This window comes from Typopeltis vanoorti, chromosome 16 (genome assembly GCF_054136105.1).
Source record: "Typopeltis vanoorti isolate ZY-2024b chromosome 16, IOZ_Tvanoo_1.0, whole genome shotgun sequence".
NCBI classification, from domain to species: Eukaryota; Metazoa; Arthropoda; class Arachnida; order Uropygi; family Thelyphonidae; genus Typopeltis; species Typopeltis vanoorti.
Genome location: NC_143564.1, coordinates 110,851,530 through 110,878,222, shown reverse-complemented (window position 1 = coordinate 110,878,222; position 26,693 = coordinate 110,851,530). Strand labels below are relative to the sequence as shown.

Genomic DNA, 26,693 nt, shown 5'->3' with positions numbered 1-26,693 from the left:
GTTTATATCTTTAACTATGAATGTCTGTCTTGCACTTTATTGACAGAGCAAATGTTCTGTCAATAAATATACTGTTGCAGTTCCTCATTCCCTGAGGGAATGAGGAACTGCAACAGTATATTAGTTGGCATAAATGCATATTCACACTTGACATTGTCATTCAAAATAGTTGCTTCAACTGGGTTTCTGCACAGTCTTGTTCCACTGCATAATCTTGGCAGATCTAGGCAGTGTGAAGGGAGATCCAATTTTATATTGGATCTCCCTTCAATAAGAAATAAGAAGTTTTATTTAAATAAATAAATAAAATTCTTATTTATTTAATTCCTTTGGTATTGTGAGTTATACAGCAAAAGCACAAATGAATATATCTTGGTTCTGTTCAATTCAGTAACTATGTCAACTGATTTGCAAGTTGATGGTTCTTATGGTGACAATGTTAAAATTTCTTTCACTGATATTTTCGTTTTCTTTCTTTGGAAGGAAGTATACCACATAACCAATTGAGAAGTACCAAGTTGACAAAATGGGTATTACTGAGGAGAAGACTAATACAGGTAGGATGCTGCTAAATAAGACAACAAATCAGAATGGGATAGATAGTATAAGGCATCAAAATAGGGATGGGACAAATGGGCTTCTGCAATTCATGTATACTAATGCCAGAAGTATTAGGAACAAGAAGGAAAGAATTTTTGGCCTTGGTTGGTTTGGCCACAGGTTATTGGCATTAGTGAAACATGGCTGACAGAAGATAATATAGCTAGTGGGATTGAATGTGAGGGGTATGGTGTGTTCAGGAGTGACAGGAAGAATAAAATGGGGGAGGAGTGTTATTGATGATAGCTGATGAGCTACAGCCAAGCAGAATAGAAGTGGAACTGCAGGATAGAGAAAAGAGCACATTTGAGCCTATTTGGTGTGAGACTGAAACTAGCAGAACAAAAGATAATATAGCTAGTGGGATTGAATGTGAGGGGTATGGTGTGTTCAGGAGTGACAGGAAGAATAAAATGGGGGAGGAGTGTTATTGATGATAGCTGATGAGCTACAGCCAAGCAGAATAGAAGTGGAACTGCAGGATAGAGAAAAGAGCACATTTGAGCCTATTTGGTGTGAGACTGAAACTAGCAGAACAAAATATACAGTTCGGTGCTGCTATGGAACAGGTGATGAAATAGATGGTGGAGATAGTATGCATAAGCAAATAGAAGAAATGAGTGGAAGAAGTGTAATTATTATGGGAGATTTTAACTACAGTAACATTGATTGGAAGGAGGAGAAGCCACATGGGAGGAAGGAATTGGATTTTATGTGGTTATTAAGGGATAACTATCTGCGACAGCATGTAATGGAAAATACTAGGGGTCAGAGAGTGCTTGACCTAGTAATTGCATCTGAGAATTTGGCTGTAACAAATATGACCACACTGCCACCAATTGGTGAGAGTGATCATAGGGTCTTGACTTGGGAGGTGGCTAAAGGTGTGGAATTTACAATTAAGACAGGGTACATGTGGAATTATCGGGCTGTTAAGTATAACAAGCTTAGGAGTTTGATTAGTTCAGTGCCATGGCATGTAAAACTGCAAGGGCTAGAGGATGATAGTGCATGGGAGGCGGTTAAGAAGTGTTTGCATGAGGCAATGGCTGACTGTATACCTAGAGTCCGAATAATAAATCAAGTAGGGGTTAAATGGATGAATAACACCATTAAGCTTGAGCTGCAAAAAAGAAACAACTATGGAGGGAATTTAAGGAGAAAGGTGACCAGCAGGCACATGAACGGTATGAAGTGCAGGCCAGAAGGGTAAAGAGTGCAAGAAGAAAAGCAAAAACAGATTATGAAAGAACATTAGCCATGCAGGCTAAAGTGAATCCCAAACAGTTTTTTCGATAAGTTGCAAGTAAAAGAAAAAACGTATATGGCAGAATGATTTTAAAGAATGCCGATGGTAGGGAGGTAACCAAATCAGTTGATATAGTTGAATTACTGAGCGAGCACTTTGCAAGAGTATATCATCCAGGTGGTGACATTGCAGGAATGAATGAACCAATAGATTATACGGGAATTGTGGTGAATAGTCTATTATAAAACCTCAATGTCAATACATCTGTGGGATTGGATGATATACAAGCTCGTGTCATATGTGAAGTGGCTAAAGAATTGTGAGTGCCCTTGACCATTTTGTTTAATTTGAGTCTCGAGTCTGGGTTAGTCCCGAGAGGGTGGAAAGAGAGGAAAATAGTTCCACTGCATAAAGGAGGTTCCAAGACTGCTGTTGTAAATTACCGACCGATTAGCATATCAGTAATCGTTGTAAGTAAAAGAAAAAACGTATATGGCAGAATGATTTTAAAGAATGCCGATGGTAGGGAGGTAACCAAATCAGTTGATATAGTTGAATTACTGAGCGAGCACTTTGCAAGAGTATATCATCCAGGTGGTGACATTGCAGGAATGAATGAACCAATAGATTATACGGGAATTGTGGTGAATAGTCTATTATAAAACCTCAATGTCAATACATCTGTGGGATTGGATGATATACAAGCTCGTGTCATATGTGAAGTGGCTAAAGAATTGTGAGTGCCCTTGACCATTTTGTTTAATTTGAGTCTCGAGTCTGGGTTAGTCCCGAGAGGGTGGAAAGAGAGGAAAATAGTTCCACTGCATAAAGGAGGTTCCAAGACTGCTGTTGTAAATTACCGACCGATTAGCATATCAGTAATCGTTGTCAAAGTCTTGGAGAAAATAGTCAAGAGAAAAATATAGGATTGGATAGATGAAAACGGGATACTGTATGAGGGACAACATGGTTTTGTGAAGGGCAGATCATGCCTCAGTAACTTACTCATGTTTTATAACACACTGACAGCTGAACTGGATAAGGGTAATGGGTTTGCAGTGATTCTGCTGGACCTTGCTAAGGCCTTTGACAGGATACCACATGGAATTCTAACCAGTAAACTGCAGCATATGGGTATGGATATAGGGTTGGTGAGATGGATAGGAGAGTGGTTGATGGAGAGATATCAGAGAGTGGTTTATTCAGGAGTGGAGTCCAAAAGAAGCCCTGTTACTAGTGGTGTGCCTCAGGTTTCTGTTCTTGGACCACTGCTATTTAATTTGTTCATTAACAATACAGGAAAGGATCTGAGAGGAAGTGTTCATTTATTTGTTGATGATGCAAAGTTGAGTATAGCAATTATGAGTGCACAGGATGTCAAAATTTTGCAAGATGATTTGGATAGTTTGGAGGACTGGGCTAAGGAGAATGGATGTCAATTTAATGTGGCAAAGTGTAAGGTTATGCATTTTGGGGTGAAAAGATTAGGAGCAGTATATCACATTGGTGGAATCGTACTCCAGGAGATTGATGAGGCCGGGGATTTGGAAGTGTTGGTGGATAGGGAGTTGAAGTTTTGGGGGCACATTGCAAAAGTGGCTAAATCAGCTCATCAAATCACTTGGTTGCTGAAAAATACTTTAACAAGCAGAGACAAACAAGTTATTGTTCCTCTGTATCGAGCCTTGATAAGATCCCATCTAGATTACTGTGCCCAGATATGGGTACCAGGGTTTCTTCTTGATGGGGAGGGTGGAGAGGATCCAGAATGACGAAGTGACCTAGATGACAGCAGGTCTATGGAATGAACCTTATGAGAACAGGTTGAAGATTTGTGGGTTGCAGAAATTAGTTGATAGGTGAAAAAGGGATGATATGATTGAGACATTCAAATTACTGAAGGGTTTCTATAAGATTAATTCAGAAGATATTTTTGAGAATAGGACTGGTGGTGGGAGAACTAGGGGCCATACTTGGAAGCTGGGCAAGAATGTGGTAAGCAAGGGTGTTAGAGCTAGTTTTTTTACTTGGAGAGTGGTGAATGAGTGGAATAAGCTGCCTCTGTCTGTTGTGGGTGCCATGACTGTGAATGAGTTCAAGGTGAGGTATGATAGATACTGTGTGAATGTTGAATAGTTCTTGACATGATGTTAGGGCCTCCCTCGATGAGTCTGTCGACTCCTTGGAGTTGGCCGTAATGATAATAATAATAATAATAAACACAGAATGCCATATTCTGATAATACTGATCAGACTGGTTGTTTTGGATTTACAGCCAAAGCTACTGAGGCTATGAGGCCAGTGTATTATGTCTTCTTATGGCTGGTTTGCCTGTTTTCTATGATGAAAAATCCAAGTTTCCATAAAGCAAAATCCTGCCACCTCTATATGAGACTGGCTAACCCACCTTCATTCGAAAAGTCCTGATAAAGGTTCTTTGTGTCCTAGACAGATTTGAACTCAATTCTTTCCAACCAAAAGGGATTGTCAGGACTGAATGAGCTACAGAGGCTCTACTTATCAGAGAAAGGAAGGAATAGCACCAGAAATAACAGAGAGTTCAGCTTCTTGATTGGTAAGCGATTTCAAATAGTTATGTAGAAAAATTGCAAAATATGTAATTGAACAATGAAGCCTATTTGCACCTACAGTCTCACAGAAGGTTCTCCAAAAGACGATGTGGAGAAATATTTTGTTATTACAGAAGGCAGATGACAAAGGGCAGGAAATGAATTTCAGGCAGAAAATCTGTGTGACAAGCGTCTCGTGAGATAGGAGTATCAAAATCAAGTGTCCATCGCATGTTGAAGTGCAGTCATTGGAAAAGTTACATTCCAAGAAGAGTACATGCTCTCAACGAAGATGATCTGGATAGGAGAATGCAGTTTTGTGAGTGGTACTTGAAAAAATGTGAAGAGGATGCTCAATTTCCAAGACGAATTGTGTGGAGTGATGAGGCCACATTTAAATTAAATGGGTCAATTAATCAGCACAATTGCACTTACTGGGCACCTGAGAATTCGCATGTTATGAAGGAACATCATGTAAATTTACCAGACGTGACGGTGTGGTGCGGCTTATCAGCACAAGGATTAATTGGACCATTTTTTTTCGACGGTACTCTAACTGGTGCCAATTACTTGAACTTGCTGCTCATGCCACGTATTCAAGAGGACTTTTATTTTCAACAAGATGGGGCACCCTCATACTACCATCGAGATGTAAGGGCCTATCTTGATGAGACTCTACCCAACAGATGGATTGGAAGAAGAGGTTCTGTAGAATACCTCCCCACATTCACCAGACTTCATGCCAATGGACTTCTTCTTATGGGGATTTATCAAGGATAAAGTTTACACTGCAAAACTGGCAACAGTTGAAGACTTGAAAGCAGCAATCGAAAGAGAATGTATCCAGCTACAAGACAAAATTATTTTTCTCAGTGTTTGCAATTCCATTGCTGCACATTGTCAGCAGTGCCTGGACCAGGACGGTCATCAGTTTGAATACAGACTTTGAGGGATGAAAAGTACATTTATGTAGTGTACTTTACAATGTGAAAGTTAACTGTATTATAATAAATACCAACTTTATGATCATTCAAGTGTGTATACATTTTTTTGAGACACTCTGTGTATGTATGTATGTGTGTGTGTGTGTGTGTATATATATATATATATATATATATATATATATATATATATATCTGGTCCACACACAAAATACCACAAGACCAGTGCCGTGTGTGTGTGGGCAAGAGGAATAGAAGAAAGGAGGAGTCTGCTCATATTTTGCTTGAACAGCTTAATGCTGAAATCTCTGGGGAAGGCAGAGTGTGTGTGTGGGGGGGGGGGGGATTGTTCCAAAGGACAGGAGTAGATGGAATGAAAGAGAAGGCAGTGAAGTTGGTTCAGTGAGTTTCAAGATAGACTGTAAAAGGATGTTGGTTAGCAGTGGCTCTTGTTTTAATGATTTTGGAGAAGAATGGAGGAATAATAGTGGTTTTTATCTTAATACAAAGAAATAGTTTTGTTTATATTAAGATAAGTGGTAGCTGGAGTTTTGGTCTTGAGTCAATTGTGGTAAACAGAGGTTTTTTCTTTTATAGCATTGGTACACTTTTTTTTTTATCTACATCTTCAGCACTCTGACGTTTTTTATCGCTAGAATTCAGAACAATAATTTCAGAATCCGTATAGTGATGAACAACAGGTTTATTTTTTATATAATAATTAAATAAACAAAAATAATAATTAAATTAAATAAAAAATTATATAAAAATTAAGAATATATGGACAAATTCTTCTTCCCATATATATTTGTGGGAAGAAGAATTTTGTCCATATTATAATGTTAAAAGCAGTTAACTCTCATACAAACTCATTCACTATAATAAGCTATGAAAAAAGTCCACCAAAGTCTCATAACAACAATACTATTCTAAAAGAAATTCTGCATAGCAAAATTTTTGTTTATCAAATTTACTCCATTTGTCCCTCTGAGTTAGTGAGAGTTGACTGTAATTCTATTACTACTTCAGTATTTTTGTTTATATAGTAAACCCTCGATTTAACAGACAAAATTTCCGGTCCGTATGTCACATGTGAAAATTAACGCCCTGTTAATTTAAAAATGCTTTTAACCAAGATTGGCTTATAATTAAATTAACAGGTTATTTGTTGTTATTAATTTCTTGTTATTTTTAATAAATTTTGGCAAATAGGCCATCATATGTTGGAAAAACACTGTAGTAATTTAGCCAACATAAATGAGTCACTGCTCAAAAAACATGTTCGGTGAATGATTAGGACGTGATCACACCAATCGCACTGCAATTGGTTCTTTTTTCATGTGGCATGACTTTTTTACACACATTACAGAGGGCAGTTTTATTACACACATTCTTGTAATTTTAGGGAGTTAATTATAAAAAACAGCAGAATTCCAAAGTTCAAAAAAAAAAAAAAAAAAAAAAAAAAAAACTTGAGTTTTTTCCAAGCAGGATTACCTAAACCAAGTGCATCAACATCGAACATTAACTTACCTAAAAGTGTGCAAATTGTGTTGTTAAAAACAATTTTTTTGTTATTACAGTGCTAATATTGATAAAATGCAGTATAATGTTACAGATATTTTTATTTAAAAAAAATCCGCGATTTAACAGACTTCCGATTTAATGGACACCCATTAGCCCCTATTAGTCCATTAAATCTAGGGTTTGCTGTATTAAGATGATGGTGATTAATGAACACTTCCAACATGATAACACATGTTAAATACATCCAAATACTTGAAAACATATATTACCTCATCCATACCAAAAGGATTTCTAGGTTGTATAATCTTGCTTTTTTTCCTCCATGTGCCCCAATATGGAGGATGAACATTTTCAGAAAACTGCAGAAGTTTTGCTTTCAAAGTTCTAGTTTCATCTTTCTCATGGTTATCAAGCACAATTATGTCTTCTTCAATGTCACTAGTGCATTCCTCTAATAAAGGTTGCTCTTTTCTGGCTTTAAAAGGTATATGCTTTTTTTGTTTTAAGGAATCCAAATATAGCATAATATAATCCTAGTAAAATGGTAAGAAAATAGCAGTAATCAATAAGCATAACTTTAATTTAAAGTAATATTAAAACAACTGAGCTTCAATAAAATAATTCTACACTTCACTACAAAGACATGTATATTTCCTGTATCCATGAGATTTCACAATGCTTCCTGTCATAGCAGTTAAACAACATGGCCAAATATTTGTACTCTGTGCATATTTTTCTCAAATGATTACAGTTAACAGAAGTAGTATAGAAACACAAGTTAAGATGTGTAGTTATTTTATACAGCATATGAATGCAACCCTTCATATTGGAAAAATATTCAAATAATTAATATATCATATGCACTTACATAGTCATGTCCTGACCAGGCATATCACATTGTGACCACTTAATGTGATATGCCTGGCTTCCACAATAGAGTTAACAGTGACACTGATGAGTATTCACAACAAATGGAAAATATTCATTTTAAGGAATGCTTGTTACAGGAAATTTTCCCTCAGTATTGAAGAATTAAAAAAAATAAGTCCACTGTGGAGGGGGGGGGTGAAAATAAACCCCCTGAAAAATGCTGAAAGCTGGTAGTCTCAAGTGCAGCTCAGGAGTTCCACAGCAATACATTGTGCTATTTTATAACATCAACTGTTAGTGCAATTATGCAAACCAACTCAAGTGGAAGAAATGTATAAACATTCTGATTCTACATACACAAACTATTGTGTTGTCTCCTCCATTCCTACATGGCAAATCACTGTACAAATCCATAAACATTAAATATAAAATAATCCATAAATATTACAATCACATGAGTAATGAAATAAAACAAAATACTCAGTATTTTGTTTTATTCTCTTAGGAGAAAAGTTCAGTATAACAGAATTGAGACACAAGTTGTAATATTAGTGCTAAATTAATTGTTTAAACTTCATTAGTAATAATGAGTAATAATTTCATAACATTAAAACAAGAACACACTGTTAGAAACAACTAAAACAGAATGCAGTGTGAATGTGATGGAACAGATATTGCTTTGAAGTAAAGCAATATCTGTTGCTTTACTTCAAAGCAAGTAAAGACTGTTGGAATTTGCACATGCAAACAGCATAGTTATCGCCAATACTTGCTTTCAGAAACACCCACGATGAACCGATACTTGGACATCTAACACTGATAGGTCAAGGCACCAGATTGATTACATCCTGGCTCTCCAATGGTGGAAGACAAGTATCTCTGATGTGCAGACTGTGGTACAGACCATCAGCTAGTAAGGGCTAAAGTAAGACTAAGATTCCAAAACCTTCCAAGTCAGGCACATTCCAATAGACTGGATGTTAGAAAATTCCTAGTGGGTTCACAGAAGAAACATCAACTTGGTTGGATGATTTTTTGGAGACTAATGAGGAGAACTCACCAGAAATGCTTTGGGAAGGAGTCAAGGTTATTACACATGATACAGCCCAATAAGGAGACCAAGAGACCCAAAGATATCAGATTCAACGTGTGATCTAACTGAAAGGTGGTTGGAAAAAAACAGACACAGGGACTGAAGAATATAAGAGATTATATAGTTGGTCAGAAGAACCATCAGGCAGGACTAGGAAAAGTTTTATACTAATAAATGTGAAGAGATAGTTACAGATGAGGAGGCACAATTATAAAAGAATGTTTTATTCAGTTCGTGATGTAAAACACAAGTTTAAGCCCAAACTGAATGTCATCAAAGACAGGAATGGAACATTACTAACAGAAAAATTATAAATCAAAAACTGATGGAAAGAAAACTGTGAGGAACCATACAAGAGAGAGAGGATAAATAAAATTTGAAGGAGCCCTCTCACCAGGAAAATTATTTCGATTTGGAACCACCTCCACTTAGGCATGAGGATTGAGGCCAAAGTTGAGGCAGAGATGCCCGAGGAACAAGTAGGTTTTCGGAAAGGTAAGGTTACCAGAGATCGGATCCTTTGCCTTAGACAGATCACAGAAAAGTATAAAGAATTTAGACTCCCCACTGTAATGCTGCATAAATAACTCTAAACCTTTTGACTATTCAGCATGTGAAACTGTGAGAAGTAATAAAAAGAATGTGTTTTCCCTCAATACACTATCAGGCTGATAGCTAACTTGTACATGGAGCAAGAAACCACAGTAAAAACAGGTGTTGGATTGACTGATTGGCTACAGGTTGGAAAGGCAGTTAAGAAAGGATGTTTACTTTCTCCTCACTTGCTTAGTATCTATGATGAGGACATCATGAATGTAGAATTGAATGAGATCAAGAAAGGAATTAGGATAGGTGGTAGATTAATCAGGAATCTGAGGTATGCTGATGATACAGCACTCCTCTGAAATAACAAGGAAGAACTAGGACAAATTCCTGACAAAGTTAACGAACAGAGGACTTCAACTCAATCCTAGCAAGACAATGATTATGGTTCTCAAAGGAAATACAGACAGGGAAGCTCCTGGAAAACAAGCATACCTTAATGGAGAAAGAATTGAGGAGGTCAGCAAATAGTACCTGGGATCCATTATTAAATATTGAAAGGCAGACAAATGGATGAGTGCTAGAAAGGATCAGTAGAACTTTAAGGCTCTGTAAAGATAGTGACAGAAGAAATTTGAAATACTTTGGACACACTAAAAGGATGGAAGGAGGACTTCTCAGATCAGTAATAGAAGGTCAAGATCCTGGAAAAAGAGGAAGTGGTAGACTGTCAATGCGATGGATGGATGGTGCATATGGAGTGACTGATCTTCAGAGAGTTGAAGACTCTAGAACAGCATACAACAGGACCATACAAGCATAAAAAGAATCATTTGAGTGACCATACAGTATCTGCTGACATCCAATGAACAGATGGATAGATAGTACAAATAATGAGTATTTAAAAATACATTTCTAAACTATAATGGATGACACGAACAGCAGTAATATGACCTGAAAAAAAATAAAAAATATATATATTGTTGTAATTAGGATTAAAGTATATATATTATATATTTTTTTTTTCCCCGAGGATTTTGAACAAAAGGCAATCTCCTCTTTTAGTTTAAAACCAAGAATTTGGCTTAGATATGTGGATGATATTTTCCTCATATGGGAGCATGGTATTGAGAATCTTCACAGGTTTCTCAACCACTTAAACAACCTCCATCAGGATATAAAATTGACAATGGAGATTGAAGAAAATAGTTCCATTTGTTTCCTAGATGTTAAACTCACCAAGACGCCTGAATCAATAAAAGTCTCTAAAGCTATACAATTATAAAGTCATAATATTCGACTGTGAATTACAGCTATTATGAACTTGAGCTATAGTCCGTGTTAAAGTTCTATTGTTGTACACTTGTGCGTGTGTGGAACCACGCGATCTCCAGTATCTGATAGTAGAGCTGAAAGAGTCAAGCAAATTCATAGATAGTTCTGAGCAGATTTGGTTACAATTAATTGATAAATTAAAGTATTCAAAGTTATCCTACAATTAATTGCACTGGACCAATTAAGATGAGTGGCGATACATTATGCACTGTTAAAACTTTCATATATCAATAAAAATGTGGTCAAACTGACATGAAGTTTGTAATGCAGGTTGCATAAGCTACATAACAGCACACCTAACCAAAATGGGCATGCAATGCCACTGATATATGACCTGCATTATTTCAACCTTGGTATCTCTCCCGGGCCTGGCTCCCACTGAAGAGACCTCAATAAAGGTCGAAACCGGTCTGGGTAGTGGCCCTTCCCATTATTATTATTATTATTTGACACCTCCAGGGAGTCCAAAGACTCATCGAGAGAGGGCACCTGCTCTACAACCATCTCCACCACTCATTCACTAATTATCCACCAACTGACCACAACTATCTCAACAGCATCTACTGCTGACTACTACTACTACTAGTTTTCCCACAGACAATCACAAACATCCATGCCCACGGCGGGATTCGAATCCACAGCCTTTTGGCTAGAGAGTGGATACGCTAACGACTCAGCCAGCCAGGACAGCTACATGCATTATACATGCCTGAAAGGTGGATGTTTTTGCATTATGGGATACATACTAAGGCAAATGATATGAAGTCTTTAGCCTCTATATACAAGTAGTTCAGAAGTCGAATATATTTCACGTGCAAAACTTTGTTTTGCTTACTTGGGAAAAGGATTAAAACCAAGTGTAAAATTTCTTGGTATCTTTAATGTATTTTACACCCAAGGTAAAAAACTTTCTACATCTTTCTCTCATCCAGAGATTTTTTATTAAGAAGGTTAAGCACCTTTTGTCTACTTGTATATGAGATATATATGACTTCTGCATTACTTAAACCTTGGCATCTCTCCCAAGCCTGGCTTCCACTGAAGAGACCTCAATAAAGGTTGAAACCGGTCTGGGTAGTGGCCCTTCCAACCATGCATTGCATTATATATGTCTGAAAGGGAGATTTGCTTTGCATTATGGGATACATATTAAGGCAAGCGATATGAAGTCATTAGCCTCTATATGTGAATATATTTCACACGCAAAACTTTGTTTTGCTTACTTGGGAAAAGGATTAAAACCAAGTATTAAATTTCTTGGTATCTTTAACGTATTTTACACCCAAAGTAAAAAAACTTTCTACACACACACGTGCGCGCGCGTGTGTGTGTGTATAGAGAGAGAGAGAGAGAAAGAGAAAATGAAGTTAGGAAAGATTAGCTGATTTAAAAAGTACTATCTCCCACAAACGGGGATAGAGGTAGACCATCGAATCTTTTTAAGTTAGGACAGTGAAGTAAAGTTTCACAAATTTCTTTATAAAGCCATTCTATGAGGAAACTACTTTTATGAAAAACTCATCTCGTTCCAATGAACTGTTCAGTGTTGATAGCACGCTCCCCAAGTCCAGACTGTGTTCTTCTAGCCAAATAAAAATAGATCTTAACCCAGAAGAGCAAGGAATCTGGTAGATGCCTGGATAATTGAAAGGTGGAAACTTGTCCTTAGGAAAAGCATGAAAGGTGGAGATTTTTCTGATGGGGTAAAAGACAACAAAAATATTCAGTGGATTTAGAACTTTTGCTATATGTTCACTACTGCCTTGCACATAAGGGATAGGAATAAGAGTTATTTCTTCTGTATTTGAAGGAAGAGATACCATAACTGTTAAAAAGCTCTTTTTATGAGTGAATCCTTACAACCATTAGATAAAAAGGTGGAATTAATATGTTGTAATTTTTCTATAATAGTTTGCCTGAAGAACATAAAGAATGGTCAAGATGTACTAATTTTTTAGTAGTTCCAGCCTTTTGACTAGGATGGTGAGGACATTCAGCATGGATATAATGGCCTGTATGAGTCTTCTTCCAAAAAATTGAAAAAGGTAGGCTACCATCTGGTTGATGAAGAATTAAAATATTTATAAAGGTTAATTGTTTATTCACTTCTTCTTCTAAGGTGGATCCTGGGATGAAGTGCATTTAATTTACAAACAAAGTGCTCAGAGGAAGAGCCACTCCCAATTACAAAAATAACATCCACATATCTGAACCAGCAAGTTGGTTTAGGTGAAATGTTATCAAAAATTTGTTGTTCAAAGTATTCCATGAAGAAGTTGGTGATAGCAGGAGAAATAGGATTGCCCATGGTCGTTCCTTCAATTTGTTGATATAATTTATTTTTAAAGGAGAAATAACCAGAATGTATTACAAAATCAAGGAGTTTAACAATATCTGAAGGAAATTCTTGCGGTATCGTATTTTCCGGCGTATAAGACGCAACCCCTATTTTGTACACATTTTTTAGGAAAAAAACTTTATCACTGAATATTATAATGAATTTACAGTATTTCAAATATAAAGTAATAAGTAGGTCTACTTTCAACAAATACCTAATCTAACTAGGAAAGAGTCCCATCTTTTAATCTTCATCAAAACCCAGAAATTCATCTCCAGAGCTAAATGAAGAGACACTTGAAACTTCTTCTAAATTAGAATCTGAGTCCTCATATAACAAATTGTCCTCTGTACCATCCAGTGCATTACTAATGCCACACTTCTTAAATGATTTAACCCCTGTCTCAGTTTTCGCAGCATCCCATGAAGCTTTGACCTACTCACAAACTTGCGAAATGCTAGGCCTCTTCCTTCTTCCTGATGGCGTGACCTCAAAATCTGAAGACTGCATCCAGCTGTTCTACTTCCCCTTCATAAATCCCTTAAATGGTTTATTAATACAGACATCTAAAGGTTGAAGCTGACTACTTAGACCTCCTGGAATTACAGCTAACTGAGTTTTTAATATCTTCTGTTCTGTGAGAACAAAACTGATCCCATACTAACAGGGCAGGCTTCTTCAACAGTCCAACAGGGCACCTAGACCAAATTTTATCTATCCATAACTTCATTCCTCTTCCATCCATCCAGCCTTTTGCATGAACATGTACAAACACTCCTTTAAGCAGTTTTTTCTTTGGGTAGTGTCTTCCTTTTAAAAATCAATAGTAGTGGCAATTTTATCCCATCAGCACAGCAGGATAAAACAACCGTATAGTGAGTTTTTTCGTGCCCAGAAGTTTTAACAGTAACACTTTTTGTGCCCTTGGAATCTACAGTTTTGTTTGAGGGCACATTTTTGAGGGTCAGCGGAACTTCTTCCATTTTCCTATTTGTCATCATCATCATCAAATTCCTGCCATGTACCCTCAAGGGATGTACAGGATATGACAGTACTACATGAAAAAATTACATCATTACTAACTTCCTATCTACAATTTTCCTCCAAATCAGTCTGTTACTTGTCAAGACTCCAACATTATTAGATCTTATATTTCTATCGTCTAAGGCACTTTGTACCGTATCAATCCACCTATATCTTGGTCTTCCTCTGGGTCGTTTTCCTGCCAACCTGGCAGAGAACACTTGTTTTGCTAATCTTTCCTCTCCCATTCTATTTAAGTGACCATACCATCTGAGATTAGCTCTGCTAACGCATTCCTGGATGCTGACAATGTCAAGTTCTTTCCTAATATCCTCATTTTTAATATGATATTGCCATTGATGCCATCTGTTCACGCCTCTAATCTTTCTCAGGACTCTCATATCTGCGGTCTCTAGTCTTTGGTCAAGTGTTTTACTTCTGAGCCAGCTCAGAAGTAAAACACTTGACTCTCAGATCCATAAGTTAAAATTGGTTTGAACACAGTTTTGTATACAGCTAATTTAGTGTTCCGACTAATTTCTTTCTTATTCCATATGAATTTATTCAATTGACTTCCCACGATACCAGCTTTGCTGATTCTGTTGTCTATTTCTATATTTAGTTTACCATCATCAGTAAAAATTGTGCCTAAGTAGCTGAAATGTTTTACTTGTTAAACAGGTTCTCCATTCACAACACAGTTGACATTTTCAATGATTCTGCCTATTTTCATTGTCTTTGTCTTTTTATTGCTGACCTTCATACCATATCTATTACAACAGCTATTCAATTTAGTCAGAGAATCTTGCAGACTTGTAGCAGATTTATTTAGAAGTATAACATCATCCACATAAAGCAAAGAGCTGACATTAACATCTCCAATTTTGATATCAGGTTTAATACCACATTCCTTCATAATGTGATCCATATAGATAATGAATAACAGAGGGGATAATGTACATCCTTGTCTCACACCAGATTTAACATTAAACCATCTTCCTGTACTTCCTTCAATTCTAACTGCTGACTCACAACTCAAATAAAGACTAAGTATTGCTTGATATAATGCCCCACTGACACCATATAACTGCAGCGTATTGAATAGCTTCTCTCTTGGCACCTTGTCATATGCCTTTTCCAAATCGACAAAACTTAAATACAGATCTTTGTTATATTCCCATGCTTTCTCGACTATTTGTCGTAAAGTGAAGATCTGATCATGACAGCCTCTATTTGGCCTGAATCCAGCTTGTTCTTCACCAAGCTTTTCTTCCACAATTCTTCTCAACCGTTTCTCAAGTATACTTGCATAGATCTTGCCAGGAACACTCAGTAGGGAAATACCTCTAATTCTCACATTCAGTTTTATTTCCCTTTTTATATATGGGTACTATGAGAGCTCTACTCCAATCATCGGGAATTCGTCCCTCTGTCCAGGCTTTCTGAACTATGCAGTGCAGCCACTGTAAGACTCTTATACCACCATACTTCAGCATTTCTGGTCGAATATCATCTACTCCTGCTGCCTTTCCACATTTCAAGCCTTTGATGGCTTTTTCGACTTCAAGTATGGATATGTATTCCTGACTGCATGCCTGGTCAGTGTTTTTTTATCACTGTGCTGTCATCACTGCTTGTTTCATTTAGCAGTTTTTCAAAGTAATTACTCCATACTTCAAGGATATCTTTTTCTCCTGTTTTCATTTCACCTTTATCATCTCTAATTCCTTTTACAGCACTCTTTCCTCCATTCCTAAGCTTCCTCAACAACCTCCAGAATATTTTGCCACCTTCTTGATATTTATTTTCTATATTCCTGCCAAAGTCCTCCCATGACTTTTGTTTAGCTAGTTTTACACACTGTTTAGCTTTCTTACATTTGTGTCTGTATTCTGTAAGAGTAGAAGCTGACTTATTTGCCAGGAACTTTTGATATGCTTTCTTCTTTTCCTTCACTGCCTCTTTAACTTCCTGTGTCCACCAGGGAGTTCTGATTTTTTTATCCTTGCACACAACCTCACCACATGCCGCTCTGGCTGAATCAATCAGTGTTTCCTTCAGAGTTTGCCACTGAATCTCCAAGGTTTGATTCCTGTTCTCAAACTCTCTCATTTTCTTTTCAATAATATTTCTGTATTTTAGTCTACAGTTCACATCTGAGAGCTGCTCAACTTTTATTTGCTTTAAAACTTTCTTACATGCCATTCTTTTCAATATGAAATTCAATTTTATCCTGCTCAAAACTAAATAGTGATCACTTCCAATTTCAAATCCTCTGTACACTCTGGTGTCCTGCACCATGGAGAAAACATCACTATCAACAATAACATAGTCAATGAGACTTTTCTTATTCCTAGCCTCTTCTCTCCATGTGAATTTGTGCACATTTTTATGTTGGAACATGGTGTTAGTAATAACCAGTCCATGTCCTGAGCAGAAATCCAACAGGTATTTGCCATTATTATTAGCTTTGCTCTTTTCTCCAAATTTTCCCAAAATATTTTTGTATGTCTCACAATCATTTCCTACTCTGCTATTTAGACTCCAACAACAACTTTTCCTTTTTCATTGTGTCAGTTGCTTTTTCTAAAGCGTCAAAAAATTCCTCCACTTCTACCTTAGTAGAACCTTCTGTGGGATCTTAGGCACAAATAAGTCTCATTGTCCAGTTCCCCATTCTCATATTTGCCCACATTACTCTACTTGAGACTGACTGCCATTCAAGAAGATTAGCCTCGTATTTTGTGTTGAATACTATGGCTACTCCTTCTTTTCCTTGATTGTCATTGCCTGAATATAACATTTTGTATTTATTGCTCAGAAAGATCTCACCAGTTTTGGTCTTTTTTGTTTCAGTCACCCCTATTATGTCGATCTGGTACTTATCTAATTCCTCGGCTAGCTCCATTTCTTTGCCATTCAGGCTTCTTACGTTGATAGTACCGATCTTTAACTCTGGTGATGGTGAGTTGGGGTTTGTTTTCAGATTTGTTCCAGTAGCTGACTTTTCGCTGTTCGCCCTGGTTCCCTGGTGAAAACAACAGGGGCCTTGTTTAACCGGGCGACGCCCCAGCCGGCATGAAATTTTGTCATGTTGTACCATCATTTTTTATTTTGGTTTAACCAATAAGAATACAATTTGGTCGGCTAAATCCCAAATTGCCAGCCCATCCTCGTTCGTTCAGTATCAAAGTAGATACCCAACAGGGTGCACCACGAGAAGGTGAGGATTGGACATTAGGTCAGAAGCCCTGGTCGGTTCTCCGCATTCCTTTAAAGGCTATGTGGAGGTCTCCTCTCAGTTATACAGCTTTGACCCTTAAGCACCCCGTTTCCTATTTGTGCAAGTTCAAAATTTTCTTGTTTTCTTGCGTTAATGACAAATCGATGAAATTCAATTTGTAGACACTGAAAGTCCTGCTTTTCTGTGGTCTAAAATCCAAGTATTCAGTTCTGTCTCAAGTTCTGGACATTTTGCAGTTACACTTCGTAGATTATGTTTATTGTGAGTTGCTTTTTTTAGATCCTCTTCCTGATTCCGTCAAGTTCTTATCGTTCTCTCAGTTGGGGGAGTAGCCCAAAATGCCTCTCTGCAGCCCTGTTTCCATGTTCTTTAGCATATGCAATCACATAGCAATGCTGACGTTTTTCAGCCATAATTTGCCAGGAAATTTAGAGAAAATTTAACGGCAGAAATTTATCACCGTTCACAACAACCGCAACAACAATTGGAAAGTTTAAACAAACAGGAACACAGCTGATCGTCTATGACAGCGCATGGGCATTCACTGAACTCTACGTAACTGGAATGCTCTCACACACCGCAAGGAAGCAAGAAAGAAATCTTGTAACTTGGAACATAGAAAATTTCCAGAAATGAAAGTAATAAAAAACTGAATATCAGCATATACGATGCACGTTTTTCAGACCTATTTTCAAAGAAAAAAAGTGCATCTTATACGCCGGTAAATACAGTAATAATTGAATGTGTCAGATAAAGGAACATTAGTAAACAAGGATACAACATCTAAACTAATCATAATATCTGAAGCATCCAAATGAAGATCAGAAATTTTATTTTTAAAATTCCAAGTATTTTTATATAAGTAGCAGTTCTTCTAGTTGAAGTACCAAGTAAATTAGATAAGAATTTTTTATAAGTGGGACATTCAATACAGTCTGCAAGGTCTTAATGGAATACCTAGTTTATGAACTTTGAGAAGACCATACAATCTAGGTGGATGACCAAAGAAGGTTTTAAGCTTTTTCTTCTGATCTTCATCCCAAATAGAAACATTATCAATAAGATAATTAAGTTTGTTTAGTTGACTACAGGTTGGATCAGATGTGAGAGGCCTGTAAATTGAATAGTCTCAAATTAATAGAGACTTTTTTTCTCATGTTCTTTACTATCGTGAACAACAGACTTTCCCTTGTCAACCTTAGTAATAATTAAATTGTTATTATTCTTCAATGATTTCAGTGCTTTAAATTCAGAGAAAGAAATATTACGACACAGAGGCTTGACCCTAAAAAGAATCTTCGCACTTTGGAAATAAGTACTGTTAGCTGATTTTTGAAATAAGGTTCGAAGAAAGTTCATAATGGGTACCTTATTGGGAGAAACAGCAAATTCATGTCTTTTTGATAAAACAAAAAGTTCATCCTCTGTTAGTGGACAGCCAGAAACATTGATGACTAGCCTACCCATATCACAGACATTATAAGTACTGGTACTAGAATTTCTTACAAGTGAATCAAACTAATGCTTTAATTATCACAAGACAAACAGGAAGATCTGCTTTTATTTAGCAAGAAGAACACAAGTCTTATATTAAATGCGATGAGCCTGAACAGTATGGACTTGCGAGCATTTTATCAACACTAAGCACAGAATTTACTGGAACAAGACAAGAGATCTTCATAAAAGTTGTTTCCTCATAGAGCAGCTTTATAAAGAAATGTGTGAAACTTTACTTCACTGTCCTAACTTAAACAGATCCCATGGTTTATGTCTATCCCCTTTGCAGGAGATAGTACTTTGAAAATCAGCTAATCTTTCCTAACTTTATATTGTCTAAATCTATATAATTTATTTTTTTAAAAAATAAGTTATGAAATTACTGACCTTTTATAGTTATCTTACATTAGCCACTCAGGTGGTGCTTTTTAGAATTTTCTGTTAATGTTTAATTGTCATTCTGTGATCTTGTACTAATGATGCCTATGATCGAAAATTATATATTAATATATTTTTTATTACATGAGTTTTCCTCTGTTATAATTATTTTCAATATGTCAAATTATGGCAATTTGATACTGAAACAAGATAATGACCTCATAGCAATTGCCTCAGTATCCCATAATGCAAGGCACACCCTTTCAAACATGTATAATGCTAAGCATTATGGTAAATGCCACTACCCAGACTAGGTTTGACCTGTATTGAGGTTTCATCAGTAGCAGCCAGACCTAGAAGAGATACCCAGGTTAAAGTACCGCAGAAGTCACATATTATCCATTAACAAGTATGTCAAAAGGTATCACACCTTAAACTATTTAAATTATACATTTTTAGTCGTTTTATAATAGAAATACAATTTTATTAATACAGACCAGTTTACAATAAAAACATTTATTAAAACCTACCAGTTTCGCCAGCAAACTGTCTGGCTTTTTCAAGGCGTTATGGAGATATGATAGCCAGTAATCACATTACAAGTCTACAACAAACATGCATGCGTGATAATGAATAAGAACAATACGTCATCTCTGTCACGTGAAACGTGTAACCATAGCTACTAGTTTGGTTTACAACGTTTTTATGTTCCTTTTAATTTGCATTTACTAGCTTTCATCAAGTCAATTTCTAAACTTCATGAAGTTTGTCCGATGTAGGCAAGACCACAGGAGCAAGGAATGTAATATACTCCTGGATATTTGTAGAACAGAACTTTATCTTTTGGAGATCCTAAAACTTGTCTGATGTTGGTGGTTGGTTTGAAGACCACTCTGATGTTGTGGGCTCTTAGTATTTTTGCTATTTGATAAGAAATTGACTTGATGAAAGGTATCACTACAGTAGAAATGTGCTGACAGTGGGATTCTTCTTGTCTGGGATTGTCATTGTATAGATATTTTTTGATGATGTTTTGAGGATATCCATTTTGTGATAATGTGTTGGCTATTAGTGAGAGTTCATTCTGTGTATTCTCCTCTTCTGATATAAACTTTTTGGCTCTATGTTTCAACATGTGGATAATACTCCGTTTGTGTGTCTTGTGATGGTTTGAAGTATAATGAAGATATCTTGCAGTATCTGTGGGTTTTCTGTAAATGGATAATTTGACACTGTTGGGTTGTTTTTTTATCAAGATATCTAAAAAATGTAGTTGGTTGTTGTTTTCTACTTCCAGAGTGAATTTTATCTTGCTATCTATTGAGTTGATTTTATCCACAAACGATTTTAGGGTGTCTAAGCTGTCTTGCCATATGATGAATATATCATCCACATATCTCCACCATGTAGATGGTCTCAGAGAGATTGCAGAGAATTTCTTTTTCAAATTTTTCCATGAAAAGATCTGCACAAGATGGTGATAATGGGCTTCCCATTGCTAGGCCTTCTAATTGTTGGTATATGGTGTTGTTAACCTTGAAGAAAAAAGTGTCTAAACATTTGTGTGATGTCTAGAGGAAAGAAGTCTTGGATGATGTTTATTACTTCTACTGGAACATTGGTGAAAAGGGATACAACATCTAGACTGGCTAGCATGTCTGTTGGTGCAATCTTAGTGGCTTGGAGTTTATTTACAAAATGTTGACTATTCTTTATATAGGATTCTGATGATCTTATTTTATTATTTAATAAGTTTGCAAGATGCTTTGCCAAAAGGTAGGTTGGTGATGATCTTCCATCAACTATTGGACGGAGAGGTATATCCTGTTTATGTATTTTAGGTGTCCCATATAGTCTTGGAGTGATAGGATGTGAGGATTTTAGTGTTCTCTTCACTTCTTCTGGCCAATTGTTACAATTTCTGATTAGTTGGTTTGTTTCATTATGATTTTTTAACCAACCACCAACATCAGACAAGTTTTAGGATCTCCAAAAGATAAAGTTCTGTTCTACAAATATCCAGGAGTATATTACATTCCCTGCTCCTGTGGTCTTGCCTACATCAGGCAAACTTCATGAAGTTTAGAAATTAGACAAAAAGAACATGTTGGTGATGTAAACCACAACAGAAGCATCTCTTCTGGCTTAGCACATCATTTCTGCACGTCTAACCACACGATAGATTGGCAAAACAGCTCCATGCCATATCTCGATGACGACTACAGGCATCGTGTATTTAAGGAAGCCACAATAGTATTAATAACCGGCGGAAACCTCAACAGAAATCAGGGTGCAATTCTAAATAGTTCGTGGAAAAACTTGATCCTCTCTCTCAATCAATCTGAACTACAGCTAGCCAGTAATCGCATTACAAGTCTACAACAAACACGCATGCGTGATACTGAATAAGAACAATAAGTCATCTCCGTCACGCGAAACGTGTAACCATAGCTACTAGTTTGGTTTACAACGTTTTTTATGTTCCTTTTAATTTGCATTTACTAGCTTTCATATCTCCGTAATGCCTTGAAAAAGCCAGACAGTTTGCTGGCGAAACTGGTAGGTTTTAATAAATGTTTTTATTGTAAACTGGTCTGTATTAATAAAATTGTATTTCTGGTATCACACCTTATCAAAATACTATAGATTAGAGATAGGTAATGAAAATTTTTTCACTTGGTTATATACTGGTTATAATAAGGTGTGTGTGACACTTTTTGACTACTTGTATATGGATAATATATAACTTCTGCATTATTTTAACCTGGGCATCTCTTCTGGGTCTGGCTGCCCAGACCCAGAACAGATGCCCAGAACTTATAAATGTCTGAAAGGATGTGCTTTGCATTATGGGATACTAAGGCAATTGATGTTAAGACATTAGCCTCTATATACAAGATACTTCATGTGCAAACATTATTTGCTTACACTTGGGGAATGGATTAAACCAAGAATATAATTTCTTGGCATTTTAATATATAGTATAACCAAGTGAAAAAACTTTCAACATCTATTTCTAATCCAGAGTATTTTGATAATAAGGTGCTTTTGTGCTGAAGTAGGAAATTCACTGAAGTGGCCTCCACAAAAGTGATGCCACTGCAGTGGATGCCCTTCACTGGGATATAACCCACTCTGCTTGGCAAAGCAAGCCTGCCATTGGAAAGAGCCACCACTGAGCACTCCTCTCAGTGGCAGAGTGGGCCTGTCATTGAGTGGAACTACTGATGAGTTATGAGTCTAATAATTCTTTGGGTTACTCGCTGAGATTAGAGTGATCTGGGAGATTAACTGAGCTTTTGGAGAATTCCCTTCACTTATATAGTGGGAGTAGAGAGGCTCTGCTTGGTGGCAGGTTTTTGCTTATCACTGATTAGAGCCACTGCTGAGTTTCCCATCCTGGACTGATTCAGGTCATGAGTAATGAATCTAATACTGATCCTTTAGTGATCAGTACTAGATTCATTACTCAGTGAGATTTAGCATGATCTACAAGATCACTCTAAATCTCATTTGCCAGCCTGGTTGGCTAAGTGGTTAGCATATCTGCTCTCCAACCAAAAGACTGTGGGTTCAAATCCTGCAATGGGCCTGGATGTTTGTGAAAATAGTAGTAGTGGTGGTAAGTAGATAGTGTTGGTGTAGATGATGCAGTTCACTGTATTTGGTGGACTGAGTGGTGGAGATGGAGAGTTGAAGAGTAGGTGCCCTCCCTCAATGAGTCTTTGGACTCCATGGAGGTGTCACATAATATTAATAATAATCACTGAGTTTTTGGAGAGCTATCCCCCACACTTTAACATACTTCAATAAAGATTGAAACCAGACTGGGTAGTGGCTCTTCCCATGTATAATACTTAGCATTATACATGCTTGAAAGGTGTGTGCTTTGCATTATGGGATACTAAGGCAATTAAGTAGCCCAGTTGCGAAGATACTCCATACACAAACATTGTTTGCTTACATTCGGAAAAAGGATTAAACCAAAAATATTTATTTCTTGGCATCTTTAATTTACATGTGTTAGAGCAATTACTCTACTCATAATTAAGAAAATGACACTCATTGTTTCAGTCTCTATATCGAAGTCATCATCAGGAAAACATACACATGAACATATGCAAGCTACATGACACTACAGAAAAGTAAACTAAATCTGACTGCTTTGTTAATCATTTATGTTAGCCTGATCTCTGGTGAAACAAAAAAATAAATAAATAAATAAATAAATAAAATAAATCAATAAATTGATTTATTTAATATTATGCTTATTATATATAATAAGTATAATAATATACAGATGATTAAAAAAATTACAGCAGAACTGCATCAAATGCATCTTTACAGTCTTGTTGTCTTAAGGTTTCTTTTATTGGGGCTCTACCATCATGTTATGGATCCTATGTGAGTCTCCCATATTCCTGGAATTACTAATCCATCTTTCTTGTTGATGATGAATCAGCATCTCACAAGCTTCCTTGAATTTTCTTTCAAATTAGGTTTTGGTTCAGTGAAGGGACTTGGTGGCTTTCCAGTTAATTTTGTGACATGTTTGGAGTGCATGGTCTGAAAGGCCTGTTTTATCATAGTGAAGGAATTAAATATGATGTTTGTATTCATTTTTTCTTGTTGGAATTGTACACCATTTCTCCTATGTAGGGTAAGCTGCATGTGCACTGGATTTTGTAAACGTCCAGGTGGGCAGGATAAGGAAAGGATAATTTGGATGAGCCCAATATACTTTTTAATTCTGCAGGAGGTTTGAAAGTTGCCTTAATACTGTATTTCTGTCATGTTCTATTTTTTTTTTGGATATCCCCCTAATGTATGTTATAGTATAGCTATTGCATTTTTGTATTTTTTTTTTCACTTTTAATGGCATTATTGTTGAGGATCTTGTGAACTTTTTTAGCCATTTTTTATAAAGGTTTGGCTAATGATTTCAATTAAAGTATCTAATTAACCATCAAGACTGAAAACAATAACTCTCTTCCTTTTTTAGACACACTTTGTCATGTCTTCTCTCAGACTCTCTGTCCTTCACTATCTATTGCAAACCGACAGAAACACAAACAGGCCAATACATATACAAAGAATCATACCATCGACCAACACAAAAACTAGAGGTTATCAGCACCCTCAAATATAGAGCTCTAATAATTTGCCCCAATGAGCAGGTACTAAACAAGGAATATGATTTCATATTCCTTCTTTAACTAACATTTCTTTAGATGATGTACTCAAGTTTGTACGAAAGTCTACTCTTGAGATCATAATCACTGATTATGTAATACATAATGGATATATTCAATACTGGAAAGGAAGAAGCCTCATTTTGCAGGAAAAATAGGGCACCCTAGTACATCCAATTCCAAGATAAATTTAATCCAATTATACTGAATTTTCAGGAGGCTGAGAAATATGTTGAGTCTCAGTGCCAGGTAGACAAACAGTAAATAAATCATTAATGTATTTAAGCTAGACTTCAGGCTTGAAGGAGAGAGAGGAGACTGAAATGAACAGAAGGAAGAAGTTAAAGCACACCATCAAGAAAGTGGACAGACATAGGATAGTGGGGAGCCTTTGGCTATGCTAAAATTTATACAAATACTGCTTAAGTGGAATACAATGTTTTTCATTTTATTCATGACATCTATAGTATTTTTAATAGGAGGACTCACATCACTGAAATATCTCAGGACTGACACACACACACACACACACACACACACACACACACACACACACACACACACACAGAAAGAGAGAGAGAGAGCAATAAAGATGATTTTCCAAACAGTAAGCCAATTAATGATATCAATGATGCTAAAACTAATTTTATCTTTGCATTTTAGAGAAGCCATTCACCTACACACTGTTCTGAAATAATATACCAGAGATATATCCATGGGGTAATTAAAGGTCAAAGCTGTATCACTGAGAGGAGACCTCCACACAGCCTTTAAAGGAATGCAGATAACCAACCAGGGGCTTCTGACCTAATGTCCAATCTTAACCTTCTCGTGGTGCATCCAGTATCTACCTGGATACTGAACAAACAAGGATGGGCTGGCAAACTGCGATTTAGCTGAACAAATTGTTTTCTTAATGGCTTAAACCACAATATTAAATGATGGTACAACAGGCCAGAATTTTATACTGGCTATGGGGCTGCCAGGTTAAACAAGGCCCCCATTGTTTTCGCCAGGGAACCAGGGCAAACATCGAAAAGTCAGCTACTGGAACAAATCTGAAAAAACACCCCGACTCAACATCACAAGAGTTAAAGATCGGTACTATCAACATAAGAAGCCTGAATGGCAAACAAATGGAGCTAGATGAAGAATTAGATAAGTACCAGATCAACATAATAGGGGTGACTGAAACAAAAAAGATAAAAACTGGTGAGCTCTTTCTGAGCAATAAATACAAAATGTTATATTCAGGCAATGACAATCAAGGAAAAGAAGGAGTAGCCATAGTATTCAACACAAAATATGAGGCTCATCTTCGTGAATGGCAGGCAGTGTCAAGTAGAGTGATTTCGGCAAATATCAGAATGGGGAACTGGACAATGAGGCTTATTTGTGCCTATGGTCCCACAGAAGGCTCTACTAAAGTAGAATTGGAGGAATTTTTTGAGGCTTTAGACAAAGCAAATGACACAATGAAAAAGGAAAAGTTGGTCCTTGTTGGGGAACTAAATAGCAGGGTTGGAAATGATTATCAGGCATACACAAACAGTTTGGGAAAATTTGGAGAAAAGAGCAAAGCTAATAATAATGACAAATACCTGTTGGATTTCTGCTCAGGACATGGACTGGTTATTACTAATACCATGTTTCAATATAAAAATGTGCACAAATTCACATGGAGAGAAGAGGCAATGAATAAGAAAAGTCTCATTGACTATGTTATTGTTGATAGTGATGTTTTATCACTGGTACAGGACACTAGTGTGTACAGAGGATTTCCTGTAGACCAAAATATACAAATATTATTCAAGAAAAAGTGAAAGAGTTTGAGAACAAGAACCAAACCTTGGAGATTCAGTGGAAAATCCTGAAGGAAATATTGATTGATTGATTAGCCAGTGAGGCATGTGGTGAAGTTGTCTGCAAGGATAGAAAAATCAGAGTGTATAGAGGATTTCCTGTAGACCAAAATACACAAACATTATTCGATAAAAAGTAAAAGAGTTTGAGAACAGGAACCAAACCTTGGAGATTCAGTGGCAAATCCTGAAGGAAACATTGATTGATTGATTCAGCCAGAGAGGCATGTGGTGAGGTTGTATGCAAGGATAGAAAAATCAGAACTCCATGTTAGACACACGGAGTTAAAGAGGCAGTGAAAGAAAAGAAGAAAGCATATTGAAAGTTCCTGGCAAATAAGTCAGCTTGTGCTCTCAGAGAATATCGAGACAAATGTAAGAAAGCTAAACACTGTATAAAACTAGCTAAACAAAAGCATGGGAAGACATTG

General features: G+C 36.5%; 1 protein-coding gene across 2 annotated transcripts in view; it reads right to left on the bottom strand.

Annotated features, from left to right (window-relative positions):
* Nucleotides 1–26,693, bottom strand: part of LOC150098263 (uncharacterized) — a 258,364-nt gene that overhangs the window by 89,148 nt on the left and 142,523 nt on the right. For both annotated transcript variants that reach the window (XM_090406219.1, XM_090406220.1), the window contains exon 9: nucleotides 7,157–7,420. In XM_090406219.1, coding sequence (XP_090262345.1) covers nucleotides 7,157–7,420 — 264 coding nt within the window. The remainder of the gene's footprint in view (nucleotides 1–7,156; nucleotides 7,421–26,693) is intronic.